Here is a 27,237-nt window from a genome sequence, read left to right as displayed (position 1 = left end):
GGGGGACACTACATACATACACTGATATACCTGTACACACTGCACATGTACAAGCAAAGTGTTCTGCTCTATTGCCAGTTAAATGCCACAGTGTGTAATCATTAACTAGTCAAACAACCCGTTTTTTTATGATAAACAAACACGACTACAATGTCTAGTTCAAGCCAGCCAGGACGACAGCAACGTGGGGTTCACCCTATTCGCTCATTTTTATAAAGAGTGCGCTCATCTGACGTCACAAGGAGCACTGCGAAACAGTCTGAAAGGCCACTGTGAAAGGTGAGGGCCCTAAATCCCATCCTGGAGGAACTGGCCCTGCGAACAGCTAGCAATGCGGACATGTCAATCAAACCTCCCTAAAACCGCCCCTCCCCAAAAGTGCCCCCCTCCTCCTTCCGAAGTGAGCCGTCCATAACCTGAGTGACCTGGGATTTGACATGGCTTTCAAGAAGTCAGCACTCATTTTCCACAAGTCAGACTAAAAGGGGGGGGGGGGGGGTGTAAGCTGCAGGACTGCAAGTCCCAGCGCGCCCTGGCCTGTTCCCATCAGATGGACACACACACAATTACATGAATTAAGTTACTTTGTGCAAGTATTCTTAAAATAAAGCAATTGGGAATTAGTTGCTTGTGACCTATGAACACTATTGTGCTTTGAGAAAATAGTTCAATTACTCTAACAGTAGTTTTGCCCCTGACTAAAGGGTGGCAGAACTGGGGGGCTCTAAGCTGCTTCCTGCATCCGCCACCCCCCCCCCCCCCCCCCCCCCCCATCATTATAGAAAGGACACCATATATTGTGCCATGATGTAGTCCCTGAGCAGGCAGAGCAGCACAGCAGAGGTTAATTCCTCATCCAGGCTGTAGGAAATGCAGCAGTGGAGGAGGGAGGAGAGCCAGAGACCTCCGGACACTGCCTGCCTGTCCCCCTCCAAACTTCCCTCTCCTCTCTCAGTGTGAAGAAGAGAGGCTGGCCGGGGACTCCCTGCAGCTACTGCTGCCCCCCTGGCCTGGTGGCTGGGGCAGGCTGGACTGAGGGGCTCCTGAGACAGGAGGACATCTCACTGCCTGGAGGAAAAGGTTTACTATAATCGTCGCTGAAGTGGCCAAGGCGAACATGCTATGGATATGGGATTCCACCTAGGTGAGTGACTGTATGCTGCAGCGTATGCGCTTGTGGAGCATCTCAAACTTACCACAATGGGTTAACAAAGAAGTAGAGTTGTTGCCTATAGCAACCAACCATCTCATTATCCTTCCATCCCCTTTAGGATGGAAGCTGTTGGCATAGTGATTTTCCTCCCTTTGGTGACTTTGCCAAACATCAGCCACATAGTCTCTTGATTAAACGGTGCTCCTGCAAACGGGAAGATTGTAGTGTTTGCAATAACAGGGATGTTGTTGCCCCTAGCAACCCATCAGCATCCCAATTACTGTGTCCTGGAGACTAGAAGGCGTTGCGAAGACTTTTTGACTTTGAACCAGTTTATTTTTTTCTTCACTGAAACCAGGCTCCACAACTGAATATCCGGACGGTGTTTTTGTGGAGCAGGAAAAAAACCTGATATCGATTTTAGGCACATTGCTGTAAAACGGTTTGGGGTACTTATTTAGGTGGTAACATAATAGGGGGTGGGTGGGACAATTTATGATGTGTCACACACGCCAGTTTAACTCCTTATTCCCCAGCACAGACGCCGGGAAACCAATTCAGCACCTGAACCGATATTTCGCAGTATTTTCGCACTGTGCCGTGTTGCATACATCTCTGTAATCAGTGCTAATGAAATCGCCTTAATATTCCTCCCCCCTCATCAGTATAACTCCCCTTATCATTATTTCCCCCCTCCCTATCACTATATGCCCCTCATTATTATTATCTTCCCTCCTCTTATCAATATCTCCACCTCTTTATCATTATCTCCCCCTTCTTATCAATATCTTTCCCTCCTTATCACTATCTGCTCCCTCCTTATCGCTATATGCCCCCTCCTTATCAATAACTGCCCCTCCTAATCACTATCATCTCCTTCCTTAGCAATATCTCCCCCCTCCCTAGCAGTACCCCCCTCCCCCCATCACTATTTGTCCCCTCCTTGTCATTATCTTCACCCTTCTTTTCAATAGCCCCCCCCCCCCCCCCCTATCATCTCTCCCTCCGTATCACTATCTCCCCCTTCCTTGTCAATATCTGCCCCACCTTATCAATATCTTGCCCCACCCTATCACTATCTGTACCGTCCCACTATCTGCCCCCCCCCCCCCCCCCCATCTCTGGTCCCATCTCTGCATATTTTGGCTCATCTTCACCAGGATCGCAACATTCTGAGAAATCCGTGATAGGAGAGGACAGCCCTGTCAAGCCGTGTCAGTGTCACCTATTGTCACCGGCCAGCCCCTGACTACACCACCCTGTGACACCGCTGGCAACTCGAGGCTTGAAAATAAACATAATTTACACCAACTAGAGAAACTTCGCACTCTGCGAAACGAGCACCAATGAACCCTGTCGCTTCAAAAATAAACAGTTTTGATATAAATTACTAGTCTGTTTCTATTATTTGTCCTTTGTGGGTAAAGTGTGTACAATGTGTGTGTAGGTTTGTTGTGTGTTTGTTTGTTTGTTTGTAACAAAAGAACAGTGACAAATGTTACTTTTAAAAATGTAACAACCGAATTGGCGCTTTTTAAACTTCCTCTTGAGTGACTTTTGGGTGATTTTCTACGATTGTCATTCTATTCCCATCCTGAGCAGCCAGGCCGAATCTTGAGTTTGTTTTGTTTTGTTTTATCTCAAATTTGTATTTTTATATTCGCAATATTTTGCAAAAGCGAGTAAAAAAATGAATTCAAACTACAATAATTTCCCTTAATTCACTAACAACTAGGAGTGCTATATCTACTAAAACTTATTTAGAAGATATTGGTGCTGGTAGTTGAGCACCCTTGTGGGATATGCAATTTACACGTATACATTACCCTGGAATTTGAATTTTTTATGTTTGAGAAAATAAAAATCCCGTGCGACCGATGTGGAATATGATCGCGCTGTGCTATATGATCGTGGTAAATAATAGAACGCGGTGTAATTACCGCAGAGCCGGTGCGGGGCTCGCGCCTCCAGCCGTGTCACTGGCCGCAATAAAGTCAGCAGTGCCGGTGCCAGGGAGCTGTCAGTGTGCGCTGGGCACTCATGCTTGGATTACACGTTTAGCCCGGGCATTAAACCCAGATCATTAACCCCTGCGGTGCCAGGTCACTGGACTGTGTGCTATGGGGGTTGCAGGTAAGGGTGGAGGGGTCCAGCCAGCACCCCCCCCCCCCTGCAGCAGCTGAGCTGGTGGCACCCCCGGCTTCGCCCATTCTCTGCATCTTCTCCACTTATAATTGGTGAATTCGCCCAGAAAACGCCGCACGAGACCTTCTGCAGGAGCTGAATGGCTGAATGCAGCGGCGGTCTGTTCACACGGCTGCTTAACCCAGACTTCTGCTCAATTTATCCGCCGGTCCCTGTGGAGGAGGGAGGGGGGCAATACAGTCCGGATTACCCAGCTACCCATCCCTAGTATCTATGCATCTAACCATCCATCCATATCTATCTATCTACCTACCTCTATCTATCTAATCTATCATTTATCGTATGTATGTCAATGTTTCTGTATATCACTATTATTCATTATACGGTAATATCGCTATGAACTTGTATATTATTACTTATACATTTATATTATGACGATACAGCACACATAGAATGTAATGGAAATGATAAAATGCTAAATAATGTGGTGAATTACTAACTACAGATGTATTTATCTATATCAGCTTAACTATCGCACAATATAAATTGACTAAACAATCTCAGCTATATTGAATGTTTTATCATATACAGATCTAGTTAGCAGTGAATTATCCTGCTATCTTACACAATATATATATGCATATATATATGTATATATATATATATATATATATATATATATATATACTCTGATTGGGTTTGTAATTTCCCTTGCAGGTAGGCAGGACCGGAGAATATGTACATTGAATTAATATTCCAGTAGATAGACAGATTTGATAAATCGAAGTGAATAGATCGATAGATAATAGATAGCCAAATAATACAAATAATAGACAGAATGACTCCCAAACAATGATACAGTGCAGATTAAATCACATAGACTTTGCGTGTGTATTCTGTATATGTATATATGCCATATAATTCATTCTTCACATTTATAACAAATACATATACAATTACCGCACGCCAATACGCATCGTATAAGACACACATTACTGCAGTGATTCTATTGGCTGATAGCAGAAGTGGCCGTACACCTGACAGCGGCTATACATCGGCATGTATGCTATAGAAGCTGCAGATACAACAGCATTGCAGAGAGACCGGCTGCCCCACATCCAGGCTAATGCCGCATATAAATACCCATCAGCGTTCCTCTGGCGAGGGGGAGAGCTGCAAAGGGCGCTCACTGGACGCTCATCCATTCCCCCAGCCTCCCCTATGTACCCCCGATGGCTGCACAGCACAAATGGATGAAGCCGGCCTGTGTCCCACTGGAAACCCCACACTGACACAACACACTGAGGGGAATCATCAGCAGCAGGATACTCACACCTACAGGAGCCTACAGGCGGCTATGGAGGTGCCAGCGGAGGGCCAAGCTGTCCATTGCAGCACAGTAGCAGCCTCTGTATACACACACAGCAGTGCTCAGGTACCAACAGCACAGACACGTAGTACTGGCGTCACACATATCCACACACATCTTACACACTCACCACAGCCTTCCAGGTCCCTCCTGCTTCTGCCAGAGAGAGGGGGGGACTGCCTACATTTCCCTCTGCACGCATGTGCCCACTGCCCAGTGCTGATGTGTACCCCCTACACCTCTCTCTGCAGACATGTGCCCAGTGCTGGTGTGTTTACCCATCTGTTCCCCCTACACCTCTCCCTGCAGACATGTGCCCAGTGTGGTGTGTTTACCCATCTGTATCTCCTACACCTCTCTGTGCAGACATGTGCCCAGTGCTGGTGTGTTTACCCATCTGTACCCCCTACACCTCTCTGTGCAGACATGTGCCCAGTGCTGGTGTGTTTACCCATCTGTACCCCCTACACCTCTCTCTGCAGACATGTGCCCAGTGCTGGTGTGTTTACCCATCTGTACCTCCTACACCTCTCTCTGCAGACATGTGCCCAGTGCTGGTGTGTTTACCCATCTGTACCCCCTACACCTCTCTCTGCAGACATGTGCCCAGTGCTGGTGTGTTTACCCATCTGTTCCCCCTACACCTCTCCCTGCAGACATGTGCCCAGTGCTGATGTGTTTACCCATCTGTACCCCCTACACCTCTCTGTGCAGACATGTGCCCAGTGCTGGTATGTTTACCCATCTGTACCCCCTACACCTCTCTGTGCAGACATGTGCCCAGTGCTGGTGTGTTTACCCATCTGTACCTCCTACACCTCTCTCTGCAGACATGTGCCCAGTGCTGGTGTGTTTACCCATCTGTACCTCCTACACCTCTTTCTGCAGACATGTGCCCAGTGCTGGTGTGTTTACCCATCTGTACCCCTACACCTCTCTCTGCAGACATGTGCCCAGTGCTGGTGTGTTTACCCATCTGTACCTCCTACACCTCTCTCTGCAGACATGTGCCCAGTGCTGGTGTGTTTACCCACCTGTACCTCCTACACCTCTCTCTGCAGACATGTGCCCAGTGCTGGTGTGTTTACCCATCTGTACCCCTACACCTCTCTCTGCAGACATGTGCCCAGTGCTGGTGTGTTTACCCATCTGTACCCCCTACACCTCTCTGTGCAGACATGTGCCCAGTGCTCGTGTGTTTACCCATCTGTACCCCTACACCTCTCTCTGCAGACATGTGCCCAGTGCTGGTGTGTTTACCCATCTGTACCTCCTACACCTCTCTCTGCAGACATGTGCCCAGTGCTGGTGTGTTTACCCATCTGTACCCCTACACCTCTCTCTGCAGACATGTTCCCAGTGCTGGTGTGTTTACCCATCTGTACCTCCTACACCTCTCTCTGCAGACATGTGCCCAGTGCTGGTGTGTTTACCCATCTGTACCTCCTACACCTCTCTCTGCAGACATGTGCCCAGTGCTGGTGTGTTTACCCATCTGTACCTCCTACACCTCTCTCTGCAGACATGTGCCCAGTGCTGGTGTGTTTACCCATCTGTACCCCCTACACCTCTCTGTGCAGACATGTGCCCAGTGCTGGTATGTTTACCCATCTGTACCCCTACACCTCTCTCTGCAGACATGTGCCCAGTGCTGGTGTGTTTACCCATCTGTACCCCCTACACCTCTCTGTGCAGACATGTGCCCAGTGCTGGTATGTTTACCCATCTGTACCCCCTACACCTCTCTGTGCAGACATGTGCCCGGTGCTGGTGTGTTTACCCATCTGTACCCCCTACACCTCTCTCTGCAGACATGTGCCCAGTGCTGATGTATTTACCCATCTGTACCTCTCCTACACCTCTCTCTGCAGACATGTGCCCAGTGCTGGTGTGTTTACCCATCTGTACCCCCTACACCTCTCTCTGCAGACATGTGCCCAGTGCTGGTGTGTTTACCCATCTGTACCCCTACACCTCTCTCTGCAGACATGTGCCCAGTGCTGGTGTGTTTACTCATCTGTACCCCCTACACCTCTCCCTGCAGACATGTGCCCAGTGCTGGTGTGTTTACCCATCTGTACCCCCTACACCTCTCTCTGCAGACATGTGCCCGGTGCTGGTGTGTTTACCCATCTGTACCCCTACACCTCTCTCTGCAGACATGTGCCCAGTGCTGGTGTGTTTACCCATCTGTACCCCCTACACCTCTCTGTGCAGACATGTGCCCGGTGCTGGTGTGTTTACCCATCTGTACCCCCTACACCTCTCTCTGCAGACATGTGCCCGGTGCTGGTGTGTTTACCCATCTGTACCCCTACACCTCTCTCTGCAGACATGTGCCCAGTGCTGGTGTGTTTACCCATCTGTACCTCCTACACCTCTCTCTGCAGACATGTGCCCAGTGCTGGTGTGTTTACCCATCTGTACCCCCTACACCTCTCTGTGCAGACATGTGCCCAGTGCTGGTGTGTTTACCCATCTGTACCTCCTACACCTCTCTGTGCAGACATGTGCCCAGTGCTGGTGTGTTTACCCATCTGTTCCCCCTACACCTCTCCTGCAGACATGTGCCCAGTGCTGGTGTGTTTACCCATCTGTACCTCCTACACCTCTCTCTGCAGACATGTGCCCAGTGCTGGTGTGTTTACCCATCTGTACCGCCTACACCTCTCTGTGCAGACATGTGCCCAGTGCTGGTGTGTTTACCCATCTGTTCCCCCTACACCTCTCCCTGCAGACATGTGCCCAGTGCTGATGTGTTTACCCATCTGTACCCCCTACACCTCTCTGTGCAGACATGTGCCCAGTGCTGGTGTGTTTACCCATCTGTACCCCTACACCTCTCTCTGCAGACATGTGCCCAGTGCTGGTGTGTTTACCCATCTGTACCTCCTACACCTCTCTCTGCAGACGTGTGCCCAGTGCTGGTGTGTTTACCCATCTGTACCCCTACACCTCTCTGTGCAGACATGTGCCCAGTGCTGGTATGTTTACCCATCTGTACCCCCTACACCTCTCTCTGCAGACATGTGCCCAGTGCTGGTGTGTTTACCCATCTGTACCTCCTACACCTCTCCCTGCAGACATGTGCCCAGTGCTGGTGTGTTTACTCATCTGTACCCCCTACACCTCTCTCTGCAGACATGCACCCAGTGCTGGTGAGTGTACCAATCTGCACCCCCTACACCTCTCTCTGCAGACATGTGCCCAGTGCTGGTGTGTTTACCCATCTGTACCCCCTACACCTCTCTCTGCAGACATGTGCCCAGTGCTGGTGTGTTTACCCATCTGTACCCCCTACACCTCTCTCTGCAGACATGCACCTAGTGCTGGTGAGTTTACCAATCTGCACCCCCTACACCTCTCTCTGCAGACATGTGCCCAGTGCTAGTGTGTTTACCCATCTGTACCCCCTACACCTCTCTCTGCAGACATGTGCCCAGTGCTGGTGAGTTTACCCATCTGTACCCCCTACAACTCTCTCTGCAGACATGTGCCCAGTGCTGGTATGTTTACCCATCTGTACCCATTACACCTCTCTCTGCAGACATGTGCCCAGTGCTGGTGTGTTTACCCATCTGTACCCCCTACACCTCTCTGTGCAGACATGTGCCCAGTGCTGGTGTGTTTACCCATCTGTACCCCTACACCTCTCTCTGCAGACATGCGCCCAGTGCTGGTGAGTTTACCCATCTGTACCCCTACACCTCTCTCTGCAGACATGTGCCCAGTGCTGGTGTGTTTACCCATCTGTACCCCTACACCTCTCTGTAGACATGTGACCAGTGCTGGTGTGTTTACCCATCTGTACCCCCCTACACCTCTCTGCAGACATGCGCCCAGTGCTGGTGCGTTTACCCATCTGTACCCCTACACCTCTCTGCAGACATGTGACCAGTGCTGGTATGTTTACCCATCTGTATCTCCTACACCTCTCTCTGCAGACATATGCCCAGTGCTGGTGTGTTTATCCATCTGTACCCCCTACACCTCTCTGTGCAGACATGTGCCCAGTGCTGGTGTGTTTACCCATCTGTACCTCCTACACCTCTCTCTGCAGACATGTGCCCAGTGCTGGTGTGTTTACCCATCTGTACCCCCTACACCTCTCTCTGCAGACATGTGCCCAGTGCTGGTGTGTTTACCCATCTGTACCTCCCCTACACCTCTCTCTGCAGACATGTGCCCAGTGCTGGTGTGTTTACCCATCTGTACCCCCTACACCTCTCTCTGCAGACATGTGCCCTGTGCTGGTGTGTTTACCCATCTGTACCCCCTACACCTCTCTCTGCAGACATGTGCCCAGTGCTGGTGTGTTTACCCATCTGTACCCCATACACCTTTCTCTGCAGACATGTGCCCAGTGCTGGCGTGTTTACCCATCTGTACCCCCTACACCTCTCTGTGCAGACATGTGCCCAGTGCTGGTGTGTTTACCCATCTGTACCCCCTACACCTCTCTCTGCAGACATGTGCCCAGTGCTGATGTATTTACGCATCTGTACCTCTCCTACACCTCTCTCTGCAGACATGTGCCCAGTGCTGGTGTGTTTACCCATCTGTACCCCTACACCTCTCTCTGCAGACATGTGACCAGTGCTGGTGTGTTTACCCATCTGTACCCCCTACACCTCTCTCTGCAGACATGTGCCCAGTGCTGGTGTGTTTACCCATCTGTACCCCCCTACACCTCTCTGCAGACATGTGCCCAGTGCTGGTGTGTTTACCCATCTGTACCCCTACACCTCTCTCTGCAGACATGCGCCCAGTGCTGGTGAGTTTACCCATCTGTACCCCTACACCTCTCTCTGCAGACATGTGCCCAGTGCTGGTGTGTTTACCCATCTGTACCCCCTACACCTCTCTCTGCAGACATGTGCCCAGTGCTGGTGTGTTTACTCATCTGTACCCCCTACACCTCTCTCTGCAGACATGCACCCAGTGCTGGTGAGTGTACCAATCTGCACCCCCTACACCTCTCTCTGCAGACATGTGCCCAGTGCTGGTGTGTTTACCCATCTGTACCCCCTACACCTCTCTCTGCAGACATGCACCTAGTGCTGGTGAGTTTACCAATCTGCACCCCCTACACCTCTCTCTGCAGACATGTGCCCAGTGCTGGTGTGTTTACCCATCTGTACCCCCTACACCTCTCTCTGCAGACATGTGCCCAGTGCTGGTGAGTTTACCCATCTGTACCCCCTACAACTCTCTCTGCAGACATGTGCCCAGTGCTGGTATGTTTACCCATCTGTACCCACTACACCTCTCTCTGCAGACATGTGCCCAGTGCTGGTGTGTTTACCCATCTGTACCCCTACACCTCTCTCTGCAGACATGCGCCCAGTGCTGGTGAGTTTACCCATCTGTACCCCCTACACCTCTCTCTGCAGACATGTGCCCAGTGCTGGTGTGTTTACCCATCTGTACCCCTACACCTCTCTCTGCAGACATGTGCCCAGTGCTGGTGTGTTTACCCATCTGTACCCCTACACCTCTCTGTAGACATGTGACCAGTGCTGGTGTGTTTACCCATCTGTACCCCCCTACACCTCTCTGCAGACATGTGCCCAGTGCTGGTGCGTTTACCCATCTGTACCCCTACACCTCTCTGCAGACATGTGACCAGTGCTGGTATGTTTACCCATCTGTATCTCCTACACCTCTCTCTGCAGACATGTGCCCAGTGCTGGTGTGTTTACCCATCTGTACCCCTACACCTCTCCCTGCAGACATGTGCCCAGTGCTGGTGTGTTTACCCATCTGTACCCCTACACCTCTCTCTGCAGACATGCGCCCAGTGCTGGTATGTTTACCCATCTGTACCCCCTACACCTCTCTGTGCAGACATGTGCCCGGTGCTGGTGTGTTTACCCATCTGTACCCCCTACACCTCTCTCTGCAGACATGTGCCCAGTGCTGGTGTGTTTACCCATCTGTACCCCCTACACCTCTCTGTGCAGACATGTGCCCAGTGCTGGTGTGTTTACCCATCTGTACCTCCTACACCTCTCTCTGCAGACATGTGCCCAGTGCTGGTGTGTTTATCCATCTGTACCCCCTACACCTCTCTGTGCAGACATGTGCCCAGTGCTGGTGTGTTTACCCATCTGTTCCCCCTACACCTCTCTGTGCAGACATGTGCCCAGTGCTCGTGTGTTTACCCATCTGTACCTCCTACACCTCTCTCTGCAGACATGTGCCCAGTGCTGGTGTGTTTATCCATCTGTACCCCCTACACCTCTCTCTGCAGACATGTGCCCAGTGCTGGTGTGTTTACCCATCTGTACCTCCCCTACACCTCTCTCTGCAGACATGTGCCCAGTGCTGGTGTGTTTACCCATCTGTACCCCCTACACCTCTCTCTGCAGACATGTGCCCTGTGCTGGTGTGTTTACCCATCTGTACCCCCTACACCTCTCTCTGCAGACATGTGCCCAGTGCTGGTGTGTTTACCCATCTGTACCCCATACACCTTTCTCTGCAGACATGTGCCCAGTGCTGGCGTGTTTACCCATCTGTACCCCCTACACCTCTCTGTGCAGACATGTGCCCAGTGCTGGTGTGTTTACCCATCTGTACCTCCTACACCTCTCTCTGCAGACATGTGCCCAGTGCTGGTGTGTTTATCCATCTGTACCCCCTACACCTCTCTCTGCAGACATGTGCCCAGTGCTGGTGTGTTTACCCATCTGTACCTCCCCTACACCTCTCTCTGCAGACATGTGCCCAGTGCTGGTGTGTTTACCCATCTGTACCCCCTACACCTCTCTCTGCAGACATGTGCCCTGTGCTGGTGTGTTTACCCATCTGTACCCCCTACACCTCTCTCTGCAGACATGTGCCCAGTGCTGGTGTGTTTACCCATCTGTACCCCATACACCTTTCTCTGCAGACATGTGCCCAGTGCTGGCGTGTTTACCCATCTGTACCCCCTACACCTCTCTGTGCAGACATGTGCCCAGTGCTGGTGTGTTTACCCATCTGTACCCCCTACACCTCTCTCTGCAGACATGTGCCCAGTGCTGATGTATTTACCCATCTGTACCTCTCCTACACCTCTCTCTGCAGACATGTGCCCAGTGCTGGTGTGTTTACCCATCTGTACCCCCTACACCTCTCTCTGCAGACATGTGCCCAGTGCTGGTGTGTTTACCCATCTGTACCCCCTACACCTCTCTCTGCAGACATGTGCCCAGTGCTGGTGTGTTTACCCATCTGTACCCCCTACACCTCTCTGTGCAGACATGTGCCCAGTGCTGGTGTGTTTACCCATCTGTACCCCTACACCTATCTGCAGACATGTGACCAGTGCTGGTATGTTTACCCATCTGTACCTCTCCTACACCTCTCTCTGCAGACATGTGCCCAGTGCTGATGTGTTTACCCATCTGTACCCCATACACCTCTCTCTGCAGACATGTGCCCAGTGCTGGTGTGTTTACCCATCTGTACCCCCTACACCTCTTTGCAGACATGTGACCAGTGCTGGTGTGTTTACCCATCTGTACCTCCTACACCTCTCTCTGCAGACATGTGCCCAGTGCTGGTGTGTTTACCCATCTGTACCCCTACACCTCTCTCTGCAGACATGTGCCCAGTGCTGGTGTGTTTACCCATCTGTACCCCTACACCTCTCTCTGCAGACATGTGCCCAGTGCTGGTGTGTTTACCCATCTGTACCCCTACACCTCTCTCTGCAGACATGTGCCCAGTGCTGGTGTGTTTACCCATCTGTACCTCCTACACCTCTCTCTGCAGACATGTGCCCAGTGCTGGTGTGTTTACCCATTTGTACCTCTCCTACACCTCTCCCTGCAGTCATGGGCCCAGTGCTGGTGTGTTTTCCAATCTGTAGGGGCAAATCAGGGCAAACTCCTAGTAGTGTCTATACACACTCACATAATGTACATGCACATATATGTAGCTAGATAGATAGATAGATAGATAGATAGATAGATAGATAGATAGATAGATAGATAGATAGATAGATAGATAGATAGATAGATAGATAGATATCCATCCAGGTAGATCACACACACACACACCCTATCTTCCCTTCCCCCATGAATTACAATATTATTAGATGTGGTATATGTATCGGTCATTGCTATACATACACAATAAATCCATGAATAATAATAACAAGAGGTAATAAGGTATATGCTATAGGAGATGGTTAGATTACATAGACTGTATGCTGTAATTGTGTCTCCTCTAGATTGATAACCTGGGCTGTCGATAGATAAGGAATATAGACGACCTTTTCGCAATATTTTGCCTGCTATTGCAAGCCATCCTCGTTATGTTACTGGGGGCACGTTCCCAGCATGCAGTGATGTGGAGACACGTATTTCGGATGTGATTATGGAGGAGAGGTGGGTAGCAGGAGGACCCCCCATCTCTGGGCACTAGTAGTGCTGCGGCCTCCCTCTCCACCCCCGGCAGCTGACAGCCCCGCACCTTCACTGTATTAACCTGCAATTTGCTTCCAATTTGTCTGTCCAGGTCTGAAGAGAGTAAAGGGGCATACAGACATGCGACTAAAGTCGTTGGTAACGAACGACTAACGATCGTTTATAACGACGATCGTTACAAAATAACCGCTAACGATCGTTAAGGGTAACGATCAGCGACTGAAGTCGTTGCAAACTGGAAATCCGTCCTGGCGGATTTTTTGTAACGACGATCGTTAGCAAAAGTACGTGTGTATGCTGATCGTTACAAAAACGATCGTTCGTTAAGTACCGTACATGCGCAGACAGAGAGAGAGAGACAGAGAGATGTATATAGATATATATATATATATATATATATATATAGATGTAGATAGATGTATAGAGATATATAGATATATGTTGACATAGATAGAGATATATCTATCTATATCTCTCTCTCCCTGTGTGTGTATATATATATATATATATATATATATATATATATATATATATATATATATATATATATATATATATATATATATATATATATGTACGCAACTTCCTCTTTCCTACTGGCCATTAACAATGACGTTCGTTCCGGGTTCATTGATCTGAATAACGTTTAGCATACTAGATGCGCTGTATCATACCTTCGTCACTTCCGCATCGTTCGTTCGGAAACGATCTGATCGTTTCCCACTTTCAACACCTCTTTACTAACGACCTTTTCATTTCTCTCCTTAATTGATCGTTCGTCGTTGCTTACGAACGATCGTTATCGCATGTCTGTACGTAGCTTAAGAGGCCTCCGATGCCCCGACCAGCAGCTCCCCTCCATCCATCCATCTCCCTGTGTCAGGGCTGCTATGTGCTCTCCTCCAGAGATATTTACATAAAGCACTGCCTAGGACTTCATGTTAGGGGATCAGATCCTGGCAGGTGAAAGCTGGAATTATACAGATGAAAGATAACACTGTTGTAGCTCATCAAGCTGGAATAAAGACACTCAGCGCTGGAGATGGATCAGTCTGCGCCCCAATATGGCCAAGACTAAATCCTTTTATTCCTGCAGATCAGCCCTCAATGCGGCCAGGCACTGGGGCACGTGTGTGTCTGCCTGCCCGGAGTCTAATGCCCCACCACTGAGGAGGGGGGGGGGGGGGCAGGCAGGACTCTGCCTTCTCTGCACACAACAAGTGCCAGTTATGCAAAGCTGTGCAAATCTCCTGCACGGGACTGGGCAGGTCCTACATGGCAGGTGCACCCTCCCCCCCATCCCAGACCCCAGATAGTATTCTGAAGACCACCGGCCCGACTACCCGCATTGCCAAACATCAGCAAAAACAAGTGCATAAATAAACACAACTTGTCGGAAGAACAAACCCCCCAAAAATGTTTTAAAAGCAAATACAATTCAAAATAATGTGAAGCAAGACTCATCCGTCTGCAAACCAACAAAACATCAACTTTTCATAACTGAAAATGTAAACAAAGTATCAGCACAGAAAAATCAACAAATCTTTGTTTTAAAAATAAAATAAAAAAACAAACACAAAGTAAAATAAACAGAGACATAAACACGTGCGCAGAAACAAGGAGTTTCAACTATTTAATAAATACTCAAACAAAAAGGAGTTTTAACTATGTAATAAATAAGCAAACGACTGTGCACAATCTGTTCCCGCGTGCTAATTCTCACATTCTTTTAGCAGTTATTGAACAACTGATAATTCGTGTATATCAACATCTTTTTGTTACATAAAATATTCTGTATACGTCATAAGAAACAGTACTACTAATATTAGTACTGACGTCATAAGAAACAGTTACGTTATTTTGAAGTCGTACACAGAATCACAACATATATAATGTGTAGGAAAAGAAAATAGAAAAAAAATGCAGTCGATCAATATAAATCACAGAAGTAATGATACATATTAGACAGATTGTGTCTGGAACAAATACATTTATCTGTAGTAATTCTATGCACAAACAAATAGCAATCGATATACTTGTGTGTGTGTGTATATATATATATATATATATATATATATATATATATATATATATATATATATATATATATATATATATATATATATATATATATATATATATATATATATATATATATATATATATATATATATAGGGCAGCACGGTGGCGTAGTGGTTAGCTCTCTCGCCTTGCAGCGCTGGGTCCCTGGTTCGAATCCCAGCCAGGGCACTATCTGCAAAAGAGTTTGTATGTTCTCTCCGTGTCTGCGTGGGTTTCCTCCGGGCACTCCGGTTTCCTCCCACATTCCAAAAACATACGGATAAGTTCATTGGCTCCCCCTAAAATTGGCATTAGACTACAGTACGTTCACTACATAATATAGACATATGGCAATGGTAGGGATTAGATTGTGAGCTCCTTTGAGGGACAGTTAGTGACAAGATATATTATATATGTATATATATACACTGTACAGCGCTGCGTAATATGTTGGCGCAATATAAATACTAAATAATAATAATATATATATATATATATATATATATATATATATATATATATTCTTCCCTGTCCAGAGTTGGAAATTGATTAGACATAATTTTACAAGGAATGAGATGAAATGGATGTTATCATTGTGATATTATTTATATAATATATTGCATAGTCTGGTGAAATCACATTGTTTACCCCAGAAATGTGACTGACTGTGGGACCTGTCATCCAAAACGACACTCTTCCCAAATACATCAAACGGGACTCTCCCCAGGACCTCAGCACTGTATACAGCTAGTACATCACTGGCAATAACACATCAGTATACATTATCATTGCACATGAATATATACATCATGCTGGCATCCAATGTACATACCGTAGCTAGTCCTCATCTGTGTGCGTTTGTGTGATTATTACATATATGTTGCATGTGTGTCATTATGTCTGAGTGTGTTATTGTTTTTACATTTTTTATTATTTGCTTTACCGTCTGTATGGTTTAGTTACTGATCTGTTGTGTATTAGTTATGTTGGTACACGTATGTGTGTTTAGTGATACTGTAATGTTGACAAAAGTGTGAACGTAACGTTTATGTATATTTATTATTATTTAATTGAGCATTCCTAAGCTATGTGTATATCCAATTGTCGATGTATGTATGTATAAAGAGATATCAATATATATAGACTAAGAGAGAGGATAGGGGATGAGCAGTATGTATTGTCCTTGCTTTGGCAGAATAATAATAATAACAACAATGTATTAATGTGTTATTTGTTATATCATTATAATAGCATTGCCATAATGCCAGTGTGATTATATTACAAATAGCCACTATAGCCATTACAATACAGAGCTCTATATTATATATATCTCTGACCACCAGTGATGAAGCTGTATCGGTACCCAGGCATACATGATGGCCTACTGATAGTTGTGCTGTAGTGAAGGGTAGTGTCTGTCTTACCTGCTCTCCTGGCACGTTAGGCTGGTATAGGTGGGCAGCTTGCAGTGACACATGGGGTAGGAGAGCTGCAGTAGGGACAGGTGATGCTGGCAGGGCAGGCGGTGCTCACTGATGATACAGTCTCTCTATATCTCTAGAACTGGCACACTGGCACTGTAGGCTGGTTTAAGTGGGCAGGTTGCAGTGATGATGTCAGTCTCTCTCTCTCTGGCACTGTAGGCTGGTATAGGTGGGCAGCTTGCAGTGATGATGCCAGTCTCCGTTTCTCTCCAGGCCTGGCACTGTAGGCTGGTATAGGTGGGCAGCTTGCAGTAATGATGCCAGTCTCTCTTTCTATCTGGCACTGTAGGCTGGTATAGGTGGGCAGCTTGCAGTGATGATGCCAGTCTCTCTCCAGGACTGGCACTGTAGGCTGGTATAGGTGGGCAGCTTGCAGTAATGATGCCAGTCTCTCTCTGGCACTGTAGGCTGGTATAGGTGGGCAGCTTGCAGTGATGATGCCAGTCTCAGTTTCTCTCCAGGAATGGCACTGTAGGCTGGTATAGGTGGGCAGCTTGCAGTAATGATGCCAGTCTCTCTCTCTCTCTGGCACTGTAGGTGTGGTATTGGTGGGCAGCTTGCAGTAATGATGCCAGTCTCTCTCTCTCTGGCACTGTAGGCTGGTATAGGTGGGCAGTTGGCAGTGGCACACGGGGTGGGTGATGCTAGCCTGGCAGGCGGTGCTCAGGGATGGTGCCAGTCTCAGCCCCTCTCTCTCTCTCTCTAGGACTGGCAGGAGAAATGCTCTCTTTTTTCTCCTGTGAGTGGCTCGGGAATGGCGCATAGACGCCTGTGTGTATTTATGTACATAATAAGGCCGCTCTGCCCCTAGCCCTCATTTGCATTGTTACAATATCTATACAAGCTCATCGCATTGTCTGCCTCTTGCACCCATTGTTACTGTTTGCTGTCACTGCCTACGCGACTTGACTTTGATATTGGCTCCGGATGGATAGGATGGCAGCCGGCTGGGGGCGCAGGCGCAAGCATTGCCACCTGTGCCCTGTACACCTGCAGGGGAACTACAGGTCCCAGCAGCCAGTGGCTGCATCTGCTGGCTCTTGTAGTTCACCAGCAGACAGGAGAGGCACACAGGGAAATGGGCAAATGGAATGGGAAGTGAGAGTGTTGCTCTTAGCAACCGCAGAGATACTTTGTCTCTTCTACCAGTTAATACACCAGTTGCAACTGACAACAACTCCACATTACTGTTCCTCCATCCATCCTCTTTTCTCTCATTCACCCTTTCCCATGATTTCTCTCTCTCTCCCCCCCCCCCCCCCCCTTCTCTCCTCTCCTCCTCTACCTCAAACCCCCCATGTGGTCGCCACCAGTCCGGTAACGAATTCTTCCTCCATTCTCACATCTAACACCCCCCCCCCCCCTTACACCCCACCCTTCTACTTACATAATTTCCAGTCACCCTAGCTTTCTGCCCCTGCCCTCCATTTCCCTACACTTCCTCTCTCTATTTCATATTCCCATCTTTCCCTCTCCTCTCTCTCCATGTCCCCCCTCCATCTCTCCTCTATCTATACCCCCCTCCCTCTCCTTTCTTTCTCTCTCTCCCCCACCCTCTAACACCCCCCTTCTCCTCTCTCTCTCTCCCCCCACCCTCTAACACAACCCACCCCCTTCTCTCTCCATGACTCCTCCCCTCGTAATCCCTCCTCCTTTTGTTTTCTGCCACGGCCCCCCTCCCTCTCTCCATCTCTCTCCTCTATCCATCTTTCCCCCTATCTCCATCTCTCTGCTCTCTCCATATTCCCTTACTCTCTCTCTCCCCTCAATGCCTCTCTAACCCTCTTCATACTCTTCCCCCCATTCCATCCCCCCCCCCCCCCCCCCCCTCATCATCTCTCTCTCTCACCACTCACCACTTCTGTCTCCAATCCTCTCTCAGATCCCCATCTCTCTCTCTCACTCTCCACCCTTCTCTCTTAGTCTCTCACCTCTCTCCATCTCTCTCCCCCCTTATAATAAACACATAAACAATGCCATCTCCCCCAGCCTAGGCTGACTGTATACTCACATTCCATAGGTGAGCCCTGATAACACACCTCTCGCTGCTGAACGCTCACCTACCTTACTGATGAGTGATTAGTGGTACACGTCCCCCTCCTATAGACAGAGGTGCCTTTCTTTCTCTCCTCTAAATTGCCAGATAGCCAGGAAATAAAATCATCTTCATAAGGATCCGGCTATCAGCGGAGACATTGTTGAAAAATAAAGAAATCTCCCAATGTTTAAGTCCTATTAAGGAAGTCAGCCATAACTAATATATTATTGAGGGGAGGTGTACAAAAGGCAGCTTGTATATCAGCAGGCAGAGAATACAGCGCAGACGAGGCATGCCCCTCTCTCTACATAACAACCTTGCTACCATCAGCCAGATAGACATGCAAAATATGCTTTTTCTTTTCTTTTTTTCCCACTCATTGAAAACACCATTATTAAAATATGAGACTTTTACAATTAAAAAAAAGCTAAAAAAAAACCCGGTATCTCCCTGCTTTCTTCACAAGTGAGGGTTTTAAATAAAATACACTGAAGAAAAAACATATATATAAATTCAAAAGCAAAGCCTTGAAAAAAAATGTGTAATAGGAAAAAAATTACCATAATAATGAGATTGAAGAATGTTAGCTAAAGGAGGTAGAAAAAAAAAGGCTGTGTTATAGTGGCATTTATAGCGGGGTGTGTGATAGAGTCCGGGGACCCAGCTCCAGATACTGTGCTGATAAGCCTTATCTGCCTCGCGCAGCCCATAGCCAAAATAACTGCCCTAATTACTGCCCCTCCCTCCCCCATATCTATCACACAGGCCCCCACATCAGATTGACGGGGAGATCATTTTTTTTATGAGAGCGAAAAGTATTAGTGGTATTATTATGATTATCAAAACCATTGGCAACTAAAGTAAAATTATATAATCGATAGAACAATCGTAATGATTTTAAAATAGTGTATTTAGTGTAGTGGATTTGACAGATAGAAGATCTCTTACTTATTTAATTTCAGAATTACACACTGCAAACAGAGGGTAATTCCATCTCTATATCAATACCAATATATATATATATATAGTATATAATTCGTCCATCCATCCCTCCTATTCAAGCACTGGGCATGCCCAAAGTCCAATCCAAATATTCCCCACAGTGTCTTGGCGAGTAAAGCCCAAATTTTCAAATCGACTTTAAAAGTAAAAAATAATACAATTTTTTTTTTATTTTTCCTTTTAAATACTTTTTTTTGGTTTTTTGTTACTAACTAGCATTTTTTTCCAGCAACATCCGTGCGGGGTTCAGAAAGCGTGGATGGTAGAAAAAAAAAATGAAAGGTCCTCGGAAAATATATTTGTAGGATAATGATGTCGGAGTAATTTATTTATTTGCAGCGCCGGAGATGTCATCATATAGAAGCGCTGCTCAGCCTGCTCTGCATTTTGTAGCTGCTCTGCAATTTTTTAAAAACCAGCCTCACCTATAAAGGCAGAATGATGGGGGGGGGGGGGGGGGTGTAAAGGGGGTGACCGCGGGGGCTCGTCGTCTACCCCCCTCTCTTATTATTGGGAAGCAGGGGTAATTTTTCATCTCTGCTAGCTAATCTTTGTTCCTCGGGAAGATAATAAATTGACTAATCTTTATCTCCCCGGCTCCTGTAGGCTGCGAGAGAATGGGGGTGAGCGGGGCTGGAAATTGGCTGCAAAGTGTCGCCGAATAAATGGTCTTTCTTATCTCTACCTTGCAGATAATCTGCGGCTTTCTCTAAACCCCGCACAACAAACACATCCCAGCATCACATGCATCATTTACCAGAGCAGATCTCACCGTTTGATGGGCATATAGACAAAATCTATGGATTTTCCACCCCCCCCCCCTCCCCACCTTGCGCTGGGGCTTTGTGGCTGTAATATATTGCACTTTGGATAAATTATATATTACAAATAAATAAAGCGATCCGGATCGCCCCACTTTTTTTTTTTTTTTTTTTTTTTAAAGAGGACCTGTCTACGATAAAGAGGTTCATTCTCTACCTAGCAGTTACATCGTCACGATGGGAGGCACAGTGGGGATCATGCCACAGCTATCTCACTATTGGGGAGCTGCATTTGCTAAATAAACTCCCACAGTTCATAATAGAAAAAAAATACTCACAAATATAAAGGACGATTAAAGTGAGGGAGATATGGAGGCTGCCATATTTATTTCCAGTTGCCTGGCAGCCCTGCTGATCTATTTGGCTGCAGTATTGTCTGGATAACACCAGAAACCAGCATGCAGCTAATCTGGTCAGATCTGACAACAATGTCAGAAACATCTGATCTGCTGCATGCTTGTTCAGGGTCTGTGGCAAAACATATCAGGGCTCGTTTCCACTAGTGCGGCGTGCGTCTCGTAGACGCACGCCGACACTGAGCGGGTGGGCGGGATCGCAGGCGATTCCCATCAGCCGTGCCATGCACGGCTATGGGAATCGCAGCCTCCGCCACGAATTCTGTGGGGGTTTCCGGCCGAATCGCTACTGCAAGCGATTCGGCCGGCGGCGCCGTTATCCTCTATGGCAGAGTTTCCCCGCGCGATTTGCCTGCGGGGAAACTCTGCGGATTCGCGGCCGTTTCCGCGAGAGTGGAAACGGGCCCTTAGAGGCAGAGGATCAGCAGGGCTGCCAGACAATTGGTATTGCTTAAAGGGAAATAAATATGGCAGCCTCCATATCCCTCTCACTTCAGTTGTCCTTTAAGTACACACATCCATGGAGAAGGAAGCACTTTAGATACAGCACACATAGCCGGAATGGTTATCAGAGAAAGATCATTTACTCACTTGGCCATAGTTATTTTCAGGGAATCCATAAAGTGAGGGATCTCATAACAGAAATGCAGCTAATATCACCCAGAGTTTGACAAGTTAGGCCAGTTGTTCAAAAATAGGAGATTGAAATAAATATCACCAAATACTGAGAGGAGAGAACACAACTTTATTGGTCGTTAATCTTACCTCTTGCACACTACATGCGATTCCGATTTTTTTATACAATCCGATTTTTTATTCATATATAAAAATGTAGCAGGCAGCATACTGTACTTTTTTCTGCAATCGGAATCAAAAATCAGATCGTATAAAAAAAATCGGAATTGCATGTAGTGTGCAAGAGGCCTTAAGCTAGCCATACACTTATAGATTTCCAACCGATGTTCCAAAATGATCGATTCCTTTCTGAAAAGAATCAATCAGAAGGAATCAATTCACACCATACACCAATTTCAGCAGGGAATCAATTGAAAATCGATCGAACTGCAGAGTTGCGCTGTTTAATGCAGTGCAAAGCTATAGGCCACCGATCTGCCAAAGTTCTTGCCCCGCCCGCAATTGCTTTCAATTTTCCACCGTGTCCGATCGATAGTTTTGATCGATTTTTAGTCAAAATTGATAAAAAAAAATTGATTGATATGACATTCTGAGGAATCAATTCCTAGGAGATGTATCAAATGTGCAAGGAATTGAATGAGAAAATTGATGAGGGTACCTTAAGATTGACATTTATATTTGTATCTATTTACGCACATACATATTCATACAGCACATCGCTGTATATGTAAGCAGAGGTGTGCATTATTAAATACAAAAGTGCTTCATTCAAAAGAGTAAAATTCACATTCATTTTTCTTGTAAAGTGTATTTAAACTAAGGGTGCATACACACATCCCAATTTGATTGGTGAATGATTGGCCAATTTTATCACTTCCATGCAGTATGAGGGCCAGTATTGAATACTATGAACAACAACAACAACAAATAACATTTGTAAATCGCTTTTCTCCCGTGGGACTCAAAGCGCATAAGCATGGCTCCGACCATCGTGGTACAGAGGAAGAATTTTATAAGTCTGGAAATGCCAGGCTAAACAGGTGGCTTTTCAGTCTGGATTTGAATAGCTCCAGGGATTTACTGAGTATGGTAGGGAGTTCCAAAGAGTAGGGGCAGCATGACAGAAGGCTCTATCTCCAGATTTTTTGAAGTGCACTCTGGGAGTGACCAAGTTTATAGAACTTGCTGATCTGGGCCCTGGATACACGAAGGACCTGCTGAAGCTGCACCACACCTGGTGCAGCTTCAGCAGGTCCTTCATGTATCCAGGGCCCAGATTGTGCAGGGATTTGAATGTCAGCAGTCCAATCTTGAAGAGTATTCTCCATTCTACTGGTAGCATATTGTGTAGGTAAACCCTCATATTAACTACATGAAGGTGGTAAAATTGGCCAATCAAAATTGAGGCTGGGTTCACAGTGCTCAGTTGCATAATGCACGTGTTTTAATGAGTGTGAACTGCAATGGAGATTGGACATAGACTTTATTACAAAGCCTGCATGCAGCGAGCTAGAATAATACGATCACCAGTTACAATGCAGTGCTGTGAACCGGCCCATAGAATTGAATGGGCAGTGAGTTGACATGCAGTATTAAGCCTGGTACACACTTTCAATTATGATTGACCAATCACAGACCAATTTCACCACTTCTATGTAGTATGAGGGATTACCTACACAATCTGCTCATAATATTCAATAACTGTCGACCCTCAAACTACAAGGAGGTGGTAAAAGTGGTAAATGATTGGTCAATCATAATTGGAAGTGTTTACTAGGCTTTCCCATCAAAGGTGTGAACTGAACACAGACTTTGAGGGCTGGAACCCACAAGAGCGTTTTTATTGGCATTTAGGGAGCGCTTGAAAGCGCTAGCGTTTTTCGAAAACGCTGTGCTAATGTTATTCTATGTGTTAAATTCCACAGGAGCGTTTGCGCTTTCCAAAAGCGCAAACGCAGGACATGCAGCATTTTATGAGCGTTTGCGCTTCAATGTAAAGTATACAAGCGCTGTGTAAACGCTGTGAAAGCGCTATGCATAGCGTTTTGTGAGCGTTTTTACTGGGCGGGAAAGACCCAGAAGGCTTATTTATTCCCACAATTCTCACAGGCAAGCTTCCTGTTGATGTCGTTCTGGCTGAACGGAAGTGTGACAGAGCTGCAGGCTGTGTGTTGCGACCATTACATGCCACAATGCCAAGGAAGAAGTGGTTTTCCACCGAGGATGTCATAGCAAAAGTGCAGCCGCATGATGTCTTGTATACCAAGACAAACAAAGACCACAAACTGAACCAGCTAGCTAACCAAATCTGGTCCAACATTACCAAAGAACTGTTTGAGGAGGCTGGTTTGACTTGGAATAATCTTTCACCCAAGCTTCAGGATACTAAAAGTGAGTACCTTTTTGTGTAGAAGATAGATCAAACTGTGTATATATATCTATATATATAGAGAGAGAGAGAGAGAGAGAGACATACATACATACATGCAATCGATTGATGATGTTTCATTGTCTGAAACCCTGGAGGAGGTATATAGTATGTAACATCATACATCGATACTGCTTGTGACATACATGTTTCCATGTCTGCATATGTCCATAACAAACCAAAAGGCTGTGTAAGGTATGAAAAAAAGTTTAATTACAGAAAATGAAAGTAATATGAAGCAAACTGCTGTTTTGGTATAATTGAAACCCCAGAAGCGACAACATTATAATGTTTCCACACAGCTCTCCGGCGAATTTAAATATAAAGTGAGCTGTTCACGGAGGGTGGTAGCAGATATTGTGCCTCTTCGAGTGGATGCTGTTAGTGCTTCCAGTGGAGGTGGTGGAACATCTTCATCCACATTGATGCCCTCTTTGTCCCTGACGAAGTTATGGAGGACACATGCAGCCTTGACAATTGTGACAGCATTTGCAGTGTCCATCATCATGCTGGTGTGGAAGATACGCCACTTATTAGCCATTATGCCAAAGGCACACTCCACCACTTTTCTTGCCTTACTCAGGCGAACATTAAAAACAGTCCTTTGAGGGTTCAAACTGCGCTGTGGGAAAGGCCTCATCAAGTGATTAGACAGGGCAAAAGCCTCATCCCCAATGAAGACCAGTGGCCTATCTGGTCCATTTGTGTGTGGCCAGGGGCGAGGAGGAGGGAGGTTGATGTTGCCTTCTTGCAATTTCACACCAAAACGGCTGTGCTGGAATATGCCGGAGTCACTGCTGCTTCCTTGTGCACCCACATCCACATAGCTGAATCTGTAGTTCGCATCAGCTACTGCTAGCAGCACAATCGAGAAGTATTTCTTGTAGTTGAAATACTTACTGCCAGTATTTGGAGGCATGACAATTCGGATGTGTTTGCCATCCACAGCACCCACACAATTAGGGAAATTGGTTTTCACCCAAAAGTCCTGACAAATCTTTTCCCAATCTGCCATATCAGGGAACTTCAGAAATTCAGGTTGCAAATTCTCCCAAATTATGCTGCATGTGTCCAAAACAATTCGCCGAATAGTTGTCCTTCCAAGTCGAAACTGATAGTGTAAAGACACATATGTATGCCCAGTAGCAAGAAACCTGTGAAAAGAAAACATATATTAATAGTGTTTGTGTTTCTTTGTCCCTAGTACAACAAGTGAAAACAAGATGGAAGTCCATTAAGGACAACTTTCGAAGGGAACTCCTTGAAGAAAAGAAAGAGAGCAGAAGTGGTTCAGCTGCCTCAAATCGAACCAAATACAGCTACACTACGGAACTTGCCTTCTTAAGACCCAGTATGGATTTGGAGGAGTAAGTAATCTATCGTTTGTGTCCAATAGTGGTCGCCTACATTAGACATCTCTATATCCCAACACACACATATGTGAACACATGTAATGTTGAAACGTCAAATCCTTACCTAACTTTCTACTTCCATAGGACACAAGATAACATTCCTGCAGAACCTGTGGTCCCAATTGTGGATGATGATGCCGAAGAAGGACTTGATAACAGTACTTTATCGCTATTAAGCACATCTGACACACCCAGTGATGACACGTCTAATACTAGTATTGTTAATGTGTTGTCTCCGGTGCAGCCAACTACCTCCACAACCAAAACTACAACAACCAAAGTAACTGCAAGAGGAAGGCGACAAGGTGGTGGAGGGAGATCTCAAAGTTCGTTTGAAAGTGGTGTGTTAAATTCGATGCAGGAAGCTGTAGGTGTCTTACATCATGCTAGCTGTGACCACTACAATTTTGCTGTAAGTTTGGTGCCATATATGAAAAAAGTGCCAGAGGATCGCATTTTAGATCTAAGACAGGCTATAATCGATCTAGTCAAAAAAGCCATTAAAAATACACCATCTGGCTCGGTAGAACATTCCCAAAGCTCATCCTCATCTTCAACACCATCACCCTCACCTCCAGTGTCAAATGCACCATATCATAGACAGCAACCTTATTCTAATTTACATTACCACCACACGTATTATCAACCTGAGCAAGATTATGGGTACCACAATTATCCATGTAGACCACCAAGCAATATGGGCTATGTGCACCCTTACCAAGGCCAAAATAGTCATATGGAACAAACACAAGATCAAGTGTGCTATGCAGATATTGGTCAGCCAAGGCCTCAGCAACAAACTGAAAATGCTGCAGCCAAGCCAACCTCTTTTCTTGAAATGATGAGACGAGAGGACAATTAGTTATCTTGAATGCTATCTTTTCAACCGCTATGTAGCTCTCCATTTGTGTTGCATGTGTCGGGCGCAAATAATACACCCATAGGTTTCATGCAGTTCTTAGTAAAGCCACAATCTAACCTGACTGACCCAATTTACTCTAACAATGCGTGCACAATTAAAAACATAGGTCTATTAGCAATTCCGTGCCCCGGAGATTTGTTGTTAGGTATGTGTATCTTCCCTTACATAATTATGCTTTGACGACATGAACATGATGTAATTTTTTAACAAATATATATGCAGCCTTTGTGTTATTACTCGTCAGTGTAGTAAATGGTTCACATCTCGACTGTATGGGATAGAAACACACACATCACCCCACCAGCAAGTACAGAAATGGTGCCATAATGAGCATGAGGTCATTGCCACAATGACTACAATATGAATACCCACCTTTTACTGGCGAGACAACTGGACAGAATCTGATTGTTCAGTCACAAACTCCATTTGACTTCAATGGCTGTTAGGCCTACTTAATTAGGTAGTGTCTATTTTTGACCTATTCAAGATGAGCATTGCAACATTAGTATGCTGGGTCATGGTCTGATTTATGTGTTTCTACCCATACAATACATCTGTTACATCGTGACCAACACTCTGCACACATCTGCCACCCCCCTGGCCCTGTCTATCAGTGCATGTAGTGGTCAACAAACAACTGGTAGTCCTGTAGACCATCTGTACAGTACTCTATTATTTGGCTGCAGTAGTGTCTCTTCTACAAATAGAGATGTTCAGTTGTGCACACATTATTACAGCAGTCAGGCCAAGTATTATGAAGAAAATTGTTTACAGTACATTACTTCACAATCCTTTGTTTAACATTATAGGTTGCATATGGTATTATCAAAAATAGTTACCTCAAAGTAAGCAGTAAGCGCTCCGTAGGAGAAATAGATTTGCGCATCTGTGTGTCCTGGTGCCGCAAACTATCTCTCAATTTGCCCATAAGGAAGTCAAAGCTAGAATAGCAACACAAATATACATTATTTGCAAGAAAACATTGCATATTT

At 46.3% G+C, this 27,237-nt stretch overlaps 3 protein-coding genes across 9 annotated transcripts in view; 2 read left to right on the top strand and 1 right to left on the bottom strand.

Annotated features, from left to right (window-relative positions):
- The window catches only part of GATA2 (GATA binding protein 2), a 40,605-nt gene extending 23,701 nt beyond the window's left edge, over positions 1-16,904 (bottom strand). Inside the window, exon 1 of one of the 2 annotated variants that reach the window (XM_068252710.1) lies at positions 16,571-16,904. The gene's annotated coding sequence lies outside the window, so the exon portion shown is untranslated. Of the gene's footprint in view, positions 1-4,631; positions 4,710-16,570 lie in introns of those variants that run through there. The other variant, XM_068252709.1, reaches the window with a different exon arrangement.
- The window catches only part of LOC137532315 (renalase-like), a 603,961-nt gene that overhangs the window by 481,223 nt on the left and 95,501 nt on the right, over positions 1-27,237 (top strand). Inside the window, exon 1 of one of the 6 annotated variants that reach the window (XM_068252723.1) lies at positions 1,053-1,144. The exons of the other annotated variants lie outside the window; for them this stretch is intronic. The gene's annotated coding sequence lies outside the window, so the exon portion shown is untranslated. Of the gene's footprint in view, positions 1-1,052; positions 1,145-27,237 lie in introns of those variants that run through there. 6 annotated transcript variants of the gene reach the window in all.
- LOC137531586 (uncharacterized) lies at positions 23,487-27,091 on the top strand. Its single transcript, XM_068251529.1, has 3 exons — positions 23,487-23,874; positions 25,116-25,278; positions 25,408-27,091. The coding sequence occupies exons 1-3, from the start codon at positions 23,676-23,678 to the stop codon at positions 26,183-26,185; spliced, it is 1,140 nt and encodes a 379-aa protein (XP_068107630.1). The 5' UTR covers positions 23,487-23,675; the 3' UTR covers positions 26,186-27,091.

The sequence above is a fragment of the Hyperolius riggenbachi genome, chromosome 9, assembly GCF_040937935.1.
Source record: "Hyperolius riggenbachi isolate aHypRig1 chromosome 9, aHypRig1.pri, whole genome shotgun sequence".
NCBI classification, from domain to species: Eukaryota; Metazoa; Chordata; class Amphibia; order Anura; family Hyperoliidae; genus Hyperolius; species Hyperolius riggenbachi.
This window is presented reverse-complemented; position numbering and strand designations above follow the sequence as displayed.